This window comes from Pararge aegeria, chromosome 12, assembly GCF_905163445.1.
Source record: "Pararge aegeria chromosome 12, ilParAegt1.1, whole genome shotgun sequence".
Lineage (NCBI taxonomy): Eukaryota > Metazoa > Arthropoda > Insecta > Lepidoptera > Nymphalidae > Pararge > Pararge aegeria.
Window position 1 is genome coordinate 2,920,104 of NC_053191.1, and position 12,570 is coordinate 2,932,673.

General features: G+C 34.8%; 1 protein-coding gene across 1 annotated transcript; it reads left to right on the forward strand.

Moving 5' to 3' along the window:
• Positions 1-911: 911 nt before the first annotated feature.
• Positions 912-11,742, forward strand: LOC120628380. Its single transcript, XM_039896724.1, has 5 exons — positions 912-1,173; positions 2,210-2,307; positions 7,773-7,863; positions 9,448-9,525; positions 11,566-11,742. The coding sequence occupies exons 1-5, from the start codon at positions 912-914 to the stop codon at positions 11,658-11,660; spliced, it is 624 nt and encodes a 207-aa protein (XP_039752658.1). The 3' UTR covers positions 11,661-11,742.
• Positions 11,743-12,570: the final 828 nt, after the last annotated feature.

The window sequence follows — 12,570 nt, forward strand, 5'->3', positions numbered from 1 at the left end:
GAATACTGTAAGCTATACTATTTCTTAAAATTCGTACAATAATTTAACTAAATTAATTTAAATCAGCATATCTTCTTGGAAAAGTAAAAAAACCTTTGTGGGGTTGAGATACTCAGCCATCATTAGGTACTATGTTATAAAAGCATATATGCTTGTAAATCATGATTTCCCATGATTTTTCTCGAAGTTAATAAAAAACGTTTACAGAATTTACTGTACTATTGATGAATTCCTTAATGACAAGGTTGCTTGGAAGCAAGCCGCTCCGCTTTCATCTCACACACGATAGAACAATTATTGTTAAATTGTAAAATGATGTTGGAGAATAGAAACTGCTGAGTTTCTGGCTTCTTCTTGGTAGAATCTGAATATCTCGTTTCAAAAGTTATTGTGAATGTGTGAATAAATGAATTTTGTATTTTTGAATTTTTAATGTGATAATATGTAGAGTAAGTATATGATAATAAATCACTTATTAAAACTAACGCAAAATCTCAGTGTTTATATCCTCTTTGATTATAAATGTGTTGAATCGATAATCATACCAACAGTTCATGCACAGGTTCCTTCCCTTTACAATTAAAGTCTACTAACCTATAGATCTTTTCGTGACTTTTTAGTGTCAAGTTTATTTTAGAGTATATGTAGTAATTTTTTTTAAAATGAATAATTGGTTATTTTGACCACTTGGCAAATTTGATTTGACACCTCAAGGCATGGATGGCCAGAGCTCAAACACTGCATGGCATTGTCATATGTATTCAAAGGTACTTCTTGATAGTAACACTGACCTCTTTTATACTTGTCAAAATACCGGCCAGTCCAGCCAATGTCTCCTGTCAATCTTCTGTCACTCCATATTTATAAAATCATCGAAAACAATAAATTCTTCTTGAGATATTTCCGCAAATATGCCCAAAAGCACAACGGAAGACTTTACGACATCAAGCGATAAACGCCCTCGCAGCACCAGTAGAACAACGAATGCTCCTCTCCATTTTACCTTCCACAAACCAGGGTGCCATATAGAGAGCTGTTGCGGTGTCTGTAACCTATTCCCTGGGGTGCTGCTCATAGCGTTCTGTCAAGTTCTGGCTGGATCTATTCTTCTGACCCTGATCCTAACCCATGGAAAGCAGTATGATGAAATGCATCAGACTCCAACATCACAGTGTAAGTATTAGAAAAACATTGTTGTGTTTTTACGTCATCAATCCATCCATAGCCTATAACTGCCCACTGCTGGACTTTACGCCTCTCGCAAAGCGAAGGGCTTGCCCATAAAGCTGGGCGGACGGTTTGGTGATCGCAGTGTGGTAGCAAAACTGAGAGACTGTTACCCATTCTCCCTCATATTCCCATATGTCCCTTTTCTTTTTCTGTAATCTATAGATTTGTTAATATGTTCTCAAAGGTGTGTGGAGTCCACCAATTCGCACTGGGCTAGCGTGCTGGACTTAACCCGTTCTCGATACGACGTCAACGATAAAAATGCTTGGGTGTAAATTATTGCTCTAACCAGGTTGCTTCTTTAATAGTTTTAAGTGACAATGTGAGGTGGTCATAATAAAATAACAACCGGCTACGTTTGTTGTGGGCTTCTACTTAGACTAGGGGCTAGGGCGCATTTGGAACCCTCGTAGCTTTAGTTTTAAGTTGACGAATGTAGTTATCGCCATCAACTCACTTCTATGTTATACTAGCTGTTGCCCGCGACTTCGTCTGCGTTTGATTTTGTTTTTTGATGTGGCATTCAATTTAGTTGAGTTATAAATTTTTTAAGTATTATCGCTAAGCCTTAAATGAGGGGTTTGCCGCTGTCCGCTAAGGAGTTCTGTCCTCAATCTCCAACCACATTTATCAGATCTACACAAAGTTTGGGCTAAATTAAACACATATTATAACCTCTATAGTACAAAAATAATTATTTAAGTCGGTTATAATTTGTCGGAGATATGGTGTAAGTCGTCAAACAATTTCATCCCCTCTCCCAAAAGAACCGATAACCCTGACGCACTGCACTTATAATAAGTAGTACGTAGTCCAAAAGATTAAGAATAAACAGGCAAAAAAAAGGCAACCATGTCGGAGGAAAAAGAAACACAAAAAAAAAATGCACCCTATATTGAAATCTCATTTTATTTTTTATTTGTATTATTTTTTTTATATAGTAGGTATTTAGTTTTTAATTTATACATTATTTTTAAAGTTATGAGCATGGCTTCTGGTGCGGTACTTAGCGGAGTGACAGGGGCAGGACTCCTATTGATTATAGTCGCACTCACAGAGAACTGCAGAGCTATGTTGGTGAGAAACAATAAATTTATTACATCGACATCTAAGTTTTTTAGTTATATAAATGTAAGTTAATATATCTATAATAATATAGTGTTTGTAAGGCAACATATTAGTCTATATAAACAACAAGTGGATATAAACAGTGTACATACAAGAAATGGTCATAAATTAGTGACATCTGCGTATCGTCTGCGAAAGGTACAGAAGTCATTTGTTGGATTGAGTATACGCTTTTATAATATGATTCCTAAGGTAATTTTGGACCTACCAATGCATAAGTTTAAAGAATATGTTAAAACACATTTATTACAGCGAGTTTACTATACAGTTAATGAATTTCTTAATGTCAAGGTTGCTTGGAAGCATCCGGCTACGCTTTCATCTCTCACAAGATAGAAAATATTATGTTGAAATGTAAAATTTAAATTGTTGATGTTGGAAAAGAGCAACTGCTGAGTTTCTTGCCGGCTTCTTCTCGGTGGAATCTGCCTTCCGAACCGGTGGTAGAGTCACTACAAACAGACTTCCTTGACGTTTCAAAAGTGCTTATATTAGGTCTACGTGAAATAAATGAATTGATTTGAATTTTGAAACCATTCGGACCAAGCAGATGGCCCACCTTATTGCAAGGGTATCTGATATAAGCAAAACAACACTTCGCAGGTAATGCAAAAAACGTCCTACAAATTGCCCCTCTGTGTCAATATATAATGTAATAACACCGGCTAAGCCAAAGTTACGCTAAAGCCACATTATCTGAACTCGCTGAATAATCGCGTTATCGCGTGAAGTGTGGCCGAGTAGCCCGTCGAATAGCGATGTATTCGGGCGAACACGAATGCTTATCGCGCCGCTGTCGGTAAACTGGAGCGCATCAAAGGGTTTTGTCGCGATAGAGTAAGCTTCATTGCTGCAACTCCCAGCAGGTGCGTAGGCACCGGTAGGTAGGTGCAAGGAAGTTTGCACGCTGCCTTTCCAAAGCATTAATAATATTCAGTAATATTTAAATAACATATTAATTAGCGTACATTATTGTACATATATACATTCCAACTAGCTGTCCCCAGCGCCATCTGTCGGGCTGATTTGTGAATCTAAACCATCCGGGGTGCCCAAACGCATACCGAAAAACTCATTCAAATCGGGTCTAGGCGGGGTTCAGTGACATACATGGCCGCACACAAGGAATATATATATAAAGATAAATAGTTTTAAATGAAATGAAACGGCTCAGTTTGTTGTGGGTTGTTGCTTAGAACAAGTCGCCTTTGAATCCCTCGTAGCTTTTATTATGGTATACTTTAGTTTAGTTTAGTTTTCAGTTTACGAATTTAGTTATTGCCATCAACTCACTTCTGTTTCATATATGATGTACGCATTAAAATGGGTATGTAATCACAATCACGCCCCTAAAAGTTAGGTTAGCCCTCTATTGTGTTAGACTGCATCATCACATAGAACTTAAACACACACACACACACACACACACACACACGCATACACACACATGAACATGTCGTGTAAGCTTATTTGTTATGCTTCACTTCTTCAGTTGCAGTTTAAAGTGTAATTATTATTTATTGTATGGATGCAATTCAGCTCTTGTATGCGACGGACGTGAATGTATTTTTTTGGCAGAAAAGTAACGATGCACCTAGAAAATGAACTGGGGAAATGTGCAAAATTTTTTTAGCTTAAAACTCAGTAGTTGCTCTTTTAAACCATCTACATTTACCATCATTTTGCTATCTTGCGGGAGATGAGAGCGAGGCTGGCTGCTTCCAATCTACCTTGTCATTGAGGAATTCATCAAATGTATAGTAACCTCGCTGTACTAGATGCGTTTTTGCACATCTTTTAAATGTATGCATTGGTAGGTCAAGAATTTCCTTAGTCTCTCACTCAACCCCACAAAGGAGTTCTACACCTTTCGCAGACGATATGCAGATGTCACTAATTTATGTCCGTTTCTGGTAAGTCGATTGTTAATTTCAGCTTTTTGTTTATAAAGAGTAATATTTTGTCTCAGAAAGACTATAATATTATAAATATATTGCGAAGCTACTGTAAGAATACCTATTTGTTTATATTTTTCACGAAGCGATTCGCGCGATCCAAGTTTATATATAGACATTTGTAATGATTTACACGATGTTCCTTTCACAATATGATACGAATTAATTGCGATAATGTGGGCGCAGCGTAATGAATTCTGATATTTTATTTGATAGGGGGATCATTATAACATTCTATGAGCCTTTAATGGAGTAGCGTTCTAGTGTCGAAATCCCTCTCTGTTATGAGAAATTTTTTTTTGGTTCACACTGTTGACCATTCACTTTTAGATTCATAATATTTTAATTAAACATGCCTTTGTTTTCTAGAAGGTTTCTCTTACTTTTGTTATTCTCATGATGATGTCGTTGATTGATTGGGCGGCTGATTGGCGCAGTTGACAGCAACCCTGCTTTTCTGAGTTCAAGGCTGTGGGTTCGATTCCCACAGCTGGGAAATGTTGAAATGTTTTTCAGTGGCTGGATGTTATAAGAATGAGATTGTATTTTATTCAAAAAATATTCATCAGTTATCTTAGTACCACAATATATATAACACAAGCTACGCTTACTTTGGGGCTAGATTGCGATGTGTATATTGCCGTAGTTTATTTTATTTATTTATAAATGGTTACCAGTTTAATGAACAATTAAAACAAAAAAATTATTTCATCTGCCATTTTTGGATTTTATATTAGTTTATTATTAATATTGGGAGTAAATTTATTTTCGATCTTAAAAAAAATGATGAATGCTTTGAAATGTGTGGGAAATATAAAAATGTAAACAAAACGCTTTAGCCATTTTTTCAAGTGCCAATTTTTGTATAAAATTTTAGCAAAAATGGTACTTTTACGCGTGCACATCAAATTTTGTACAGACTGTAGCTTTGGGGCAAATACCAAAAAAGTTCAATACAAATTACAAAACTATCTTGCTGTTACGCTGAAAAATTCGCATCCAAACTGTTTACTATGTCTACTCGAATTTTCCAATGCAATACTCCCAGAGACGTAGCCTAGTTCTTTCTATGGGATGGGTCAAAAACTGAGAATATTATAAAACCGATATTTTTTTATATCGTTATTCATATTTAATTCCATACTAATAATATTATAAAAAATGTGGAAATGTTTAATATGTTCAACAACTGCACAAATCTTGACTATTTTGCACCAGAGATAGCATGCTTCTTAGTGAGAAACATAAAATAATGGGTACTTTTTATGTCGAGCTTCCGGATGATTATTTGTGAAGATAAAAATCGTCCGAAGTGAAAACACCTACGTATCAATATATCAGTGTATTTAACACGTAAACAGGCCGCTACGCGTAGCATATCACGTCACATTAGCATGTTGCATGACAGGTGATTCACAGCGAAGCCTATCTCATAGATCTTGATTTTGTTTGGCATTAGCCTACCTCCGAAGATATTGAGTGAATTCACAAGGATCGCGATGTTTGTTATTTTTTACGGAAATTGAAAAATATTAATGTTATTTTTTTAAAAAGCTACACTATACACTATTATTATTTTGATGATAAGTGGTAGAATAAGGATATAAATAAATAAAATTAAAATATTAGTAGAACAAATACTTCTTAGCCTCGAACAATACCTTGGGATTTTTAACACCGAAAAAAACGTGAACGAAGTCTTAGGCAATTCCACATAACTCTATATATTGTTCCATTATCCATACTTTGGCAAATTTCTTTGATATTCCGTTACCTTTTTCTCCGTTAGGCCATTTAAGCATTTAAGAGTAACAAACCATCAAAAACTTTGACTAACATTCACATTGAAAAAAAAAGTTGAATGAGTGTAAATGCAAGCAAACCGTAAAAAACCTCGTACATAATTGCGCAAAATTAAACCAAAATTCTAAAACCCGGATTACACCTATGACGTTTTTTAGTGACAGACGAACTTTCAAGGGTTGTTGACTATGGAAAGGGGGTTGTGCACCCCCCTGGCTACATGCATGTAAAACGTGCAGTAAAATCTAACGTACTGTGTGCAGTAAAATTTTAGTATTCAATTTTAAACTAACAAAACATAGTTTGTCAATTATTATTAAATTCGTCCACAGCGACGATGTTCTAATACAGAATATCAACATTTTGAATTGAATATTCAATTTGCAATATTCAATACTGTTTGATTTAGATGTTAACAGTTAACACTGTTAGTTATTTCACTGTAAACTTCGAATGGAAATACAGACGCAAACTTTATTACGACATCAGATCCGAACATCTTGTTTAGGCATTCGGATGTATATATCTTTACAAATGAACAAAGTTTCAGTGGTTTGCCTTTATTTCGTAATAACAGCCTATTTTTAATCTCTCTTACTAATAATGTGAACACGTAAGTCTGTGAGGAAATATGAATTTATGGATGTTTGTTACTTTATCACGCGAAAACTTTTGAACGGATTTCTATAAAACTTTACAGTAATGTAGCTTATACATCAGAATAACAAATACAATTGATTAATATAAGTTAATGATAAAATGTGTTTGTTTGTTTGTCCTTCCTTAACGCCCTATCCAAGCAACCATGCAAGTAACATAGGCTACTTTTGATCCTGGAAAAACATTATAAATTTCCAAGGGAGGTTTACAGAAACATTCGTGTTTTTACACCAAATATCGTCCTTCCTTTACGTCCTAACAAAGCAATGGGACAAATTATTTACCGCGAGTAACACTGCGGTGCGCAACTAGTATACTTTTACAAATGATCATCACGATTATCATCATTGCTATCATAATAACTAAAAAAAGAAATTTAAAAAGAAGGGTATTGTCGTCAATAAACGTGTGTGTACTTATGTACACGCGTTAGAAGTTATACTTCATTTGGCGTAATTAGATAAAAGTCTGTTCCTGAACTTTATCTTTCGCCTTAATCTATAAAACGTTTGCAAAAAAAGACACTAACAATAGGAAAAGAGTATTTAATACATTTAAAGTTTTTTAATAAGGTTTATTTACATATATTACAAAAAATATTTCTACATAATTAAAGAAATGGACATAATAAACATTATTAAATTTTTAATACTAATATACTCATTATCGGACAACCAAGTTTCAATCCACATTAAAATTTAATATTGTTGTATAATTGACTTGACAATTGAAGGTGTACTCTGTCAAACCTTATAGCTTTAGGGTGTCGGTTTCTTGTGACGGTGTGCGCGCGCGCATTGTAAAAATTTATTCACATAATTTTTCCTTAACGCGCCAGAAGAAGTACTAAAGTAAGTAGAAGAACTTCAAAATAACCTCTCTGCCCAGGGTATTGATTGGAAAACATTCATATTGGCATAGTCCAGCTGTGTTAAAGGCTATTGATAATAAGTTATCACTGATAAAATTTTAATATATATAACAATATATTCGCAGGTGTACCTCCTCGTCGCATCGTTGGTTTGGATGGGCATCGTATCCTTAGCTGTCACTAAGATAAGTACAGCTTGCGTGCGGTTCCAGGATGGTAAGTAACCCTATCTTTATATAATAAATAAATATACTTTGACAATATATATAATAACACATCGCCATCTAGCCCCAAAGTAAGCGTAGCTTGTGTTATGGGTACTAAGATAGCTGATGAATATAATACACACAAACACTTGTAATATAAAGATAAAAACCCAAACACTGAAAAACATTTATGTTCATTACACAAACGTTTTCCAGCTATGGAATCATAATCATAATCATTTATTTGCAAAAAACATGTCAAATTATAGATGTTACAAAAAGTTATACAGAACAATGTTTACCCCATTTAAAGGCACGCAAATCTTAACTTAAAAATAATTAATAACGTTCAGAATTTGATTAATTACAATTAAATTCATTAAAGCTATATAATTACAATTAATATTTAATTAGTTATGTTTTAGTTTATTTAGCTTAGTTTATTTTGTTTATGAACTGTAGCAAATATTGACAGATTTTCATATGATAACAAATTCAAAGGGCGCTGCCGACGCCACCAGTCGGCTGTCTTAACATAATATATACAACGTGTAACTGAATTAGGAAATAATGTTGAAGGACGCATAAGTATATTTCATGAGGAATCACCCTGAAAAATATTAAATCAAAAGAAGCATATTTTAATTTATGTTGGTATTTGTGTAGTTAATATGTAAATGTAGTATGTATGTTCATGTAAGTTTATATTACATTTCTTTTTTTTGTTTTTTTTTTTTTTGTAACTTACTTTATGCACCATCCATTTTCCACTCTTTTATCGGCTTCGTACGGTCAGGTTGCCTTTAAAAGATCACTTTTAGTGATAAGGCCGCCTTTGCACCCTAGCACTAAGTACTATTACTGTTTTCTTTGTATTTTCCTTTTTTTTTGTTGTGTTGCAATAAAGTTTTTCTATTCTATTCTATTCTATTTATTTTTCCATACAAACTAATTCAAAACATTTAAAATGCTTATTTATGCCAACCCTATTGAAGATTAAAGACCGACACGCACTTAGTACCTACGCTACACGACGCGAACCCTATAAAGCGACAAGAGTCACTTGATTTTAATCTTACATGTGATGTTAGGGCTGTATCTGATTACTTTCAGTAAACTATGCATGTCATCTGCTCAGATGTCAGTTACTATGAAAACATGCATATTTTATGAGAGAGGATTTGTAATGTGAGTGCTTAACAAATGTGGCGCGTCTATTAGGGATACGGAAGATGTAAGAGTATGACTAGAGTATGATAAGATGAGTGTGTATATCCTATGCCCCAATCAGATTTTACGCTACATCGTACCGGAACGCAAAATCGCTTTGCGGCACGGGTATATCGTTAGGGTAACTAGCCAAGGCCGAGGCCAACCAACAACCAGATCAGACCAGAGAAAATTCTGAAATTATAAATTTAATATAGGTAAAAGAAGTGTCGCGAAATCCCTACGTAGCATTTAAATAAAACATTTGTTCCTAAAATATTTGTTAAAAAACTTGCAAAATATAAAAATAGTATTCATCCTAAACGAGGTTTTAGTTGGAAAGGAACCACTACTGATTTTCTGAATCGATTTTAATATTTTTCAGCTCCGAAGATAAAAGACGAGCAGCATCGATTGGCCAATTTGGCATGCGTTAGCGGACTCTGCACTTTTATTGGAGCCCGTACGTACCTTTGCTTGAAAACAGAACACGTTCTTTATTTGAAATTTTGATTTTCATTTTGTGTTACCGTAATTTTCTATAAGGCCGTAGTTCACTACGCTGGACCGGTGCGGATTAGTGGACTCCAAACGCCTTTGAGCACATTATGGATAACTCTCAGGCAGGTTTCCTCACGACGTTTTCCTTCACCGATTGAAGCAAGTGATATTATAATTGCTTAAAACGCACATCATTTAGAAAAGTTAAAGGTGCGTTCTAGGATTCGAACTCGCTACCGAAACCAAAAGCGAAGTCGAAGGCCTACCCAATGGGATATCACCGCTTCCAGGTAGGTAATTATATGCATATGAAAATTACGGAACCGACAGGATTTGAACCTGCGACTCTGCGGCAATTGCGGCCCGTGCACTTTAACCACTAAGCCGATGCCGAAATAGGTATTTCCCTATGAGTTGTTTCGTTTCGACTCAGTTCAGTTTCGCTAGGTTTTTGTTTTCAGTCTTATAGCGACTGTAGCGCCATCTCGTAGGAAACTTTGTAGTTTAAATCTACTTTGCAAAAGTCCACATTACAATGAGACACTTTTGAAGCGAGAGATGACACATTGCTTTTTAATTATAAGTGTTTGTGTGTATGTAAAAACACTAATAAAAATTGTAAAATGTTGGAGCATATATAGTGATATGAAACCATCCAATATGCTAAAATGTACACGTGTGCGTTAATCAAAAGTACGCGTTAATTAGTTAATGCATATCTGCAGCGAGTAATGCATCATCCGGCTCATTTTGCATCTACCAGGAATTATCTGTTCATGGCCGATACGGTATTTATTAGTGATGTATTAATTTCCACCGCGTTAATTGGCATGCGAAATCTGATGTAGCGTTCGAAGGCTGATTGGCGCAGTGGGCAGCGACCCTGTTTCTGAGTCAAAGGCCGTGGGTTCGATTCCGACAACTGGAAAATGTTTGTGTGATGAGCTGGAATGTTTTTCACTGTTGGGTGTTTCTACGTATTTTGAAAGTATTTATGTATATTATTCATAAAACCAAATATTCATCAGTCATCTTAGCACAAGCTATAACACAAGCCATAACACAAGCTACGCTTACTTTGGGGCTAGATGGCGGTGTGTGTATTGTCGTAGCATATTTATTTATTTATTAGCAATTTAAATATCGGATAGAAGCTGTCGTTGCATTGGGAACGTAAAGAAGTACAGTGAAAATAAACTTAATTCGCTACAGTTACTTTGTGAAAAGTAGTATAATATGTACGGTGTTGTTTACAATTTCTTCAATCTTTTTCTCCACGTCAAACAATGGCAATTGTACAAATCTTTGGCAATGTATTCTCGAAGCACGGTTCGCTCCGACACCGCACCGACGAGCATTCTCAGGAGATGTTGACATTACATTGAATAATTTGATGAATTAACAATTAGTCACATAACTTAGAAAAGTTCGATACGAGAGTGCTACCGTGTGAAAGTGAAACCGAAGCCCTAACCACTAAGGCTGTCAGAGCTTCAATTAGGCTACGCGAAAACCGGTGCGACGACTCCATACAAATTACTATAAATTCTAAATTATATTTAGCATATATATCAATCAATAGCGTGATTCGCTTTAATTCCTAGCATGCTAAACATAATTTAGCATGCTAGGAATTAACGCGAATCACGCTTTTGATTGATTGATTGTAACATTGCGTAAAGCGCTTGTAGACAGTGGGCTGATTATTAATAATATATTAATAATTTAACAAAAAAAAAAATTAGTTTACGTTAGCAATAAGAACTTATTATATCTATTGTTTAACATTTTTTACATTTTATTGTCAAAATAAAGAAATTTTCAAACTAAAAACAACAAATAATTTAATGGATATAGGTAAATTTAAATATAAAGTCTGTCCGTCCAACTCCTGCGTAGCAAATACAATGTACAATTTTTTATGTACCTATTTGAATTATTTTTTGAAAAAGGGAGTATTTGACTTTCGAATACCTGATCGTTGTTTGTTTTACTGTTGCAGTTTTATACTTCTTCTCCTTCGTGGTGGTGTTCAGTTTCTACCACTTCCGGTACGTAAGGCGCGCCATTTTGATGCACGAAGCTGAATGCGAATAAATTTTGTACTAACTGTTACTAATATTCAAGCTTGGGTCGTATTTAGAATTGGTTTTGGATATTGTTTGGTACTAACGATGGTGAAGAGAAGAATGATAACGTTTTGTAACGTGTTGTTTTTTCCTATTTTTGGCATGTTTTTAATAAAAAAAAAGTTATAATGGAATTTGTGTGTTTCTTTATAAGCCTTTATTTATAAAAGACGACAAGTAGAAAATTTAATTCAAACTATTAAAACTACAGTCATACTTGCATTCCTTGCATTACATATGGTACAAAATGGGATTGTAATGTTTCCGAATTGTTTGCACAGTTCAATTTCAGTTATTTTCAAGCGGCTAGTCGCGATTTTAATAATAATAATAACGTATATTTCGAATAAAATTCCATAGAATGTAACAATAATCTTGTGAGTACAACACAGTGCTCCATAAAGGGATTTTCCCAATTTATTGCTTAATTTTTTCAAAATACTGTTTTAACTTCTCTCAGCCTGCTCATCATTGATGCAGACCTTTTTCTCATGATTGCGTAAAAGTCATCAACGGGATTCCCCGCAAACATTTCTGATGCACTTCAGAAGCGCGGCAGCCCCATCAATACTCTGAAGCCATTATTGTAAGTCAAATATCTTTATTCAAGTAGGCCCAGGTGGCACTTTTGCGTATGCGTACATTACATGAGAATTACGAGGTAGTGAAATGATGGCGATAACCATATTCGTAAATTTAAAACTAAAGCGACGAGGGTTCCAAACGCGTCCTGGTCTAAGAAAAAGCCCACAACAAACTAAAAACACATTGTCATTTAAAATTATTAGAAGAGCAACCTGGTTAGAGCAATAACTCACACCCAAGCAGTGGCGTGCACTTATACGGGCTATTTTTAAATTTTAGGGTATGCAGTGCTT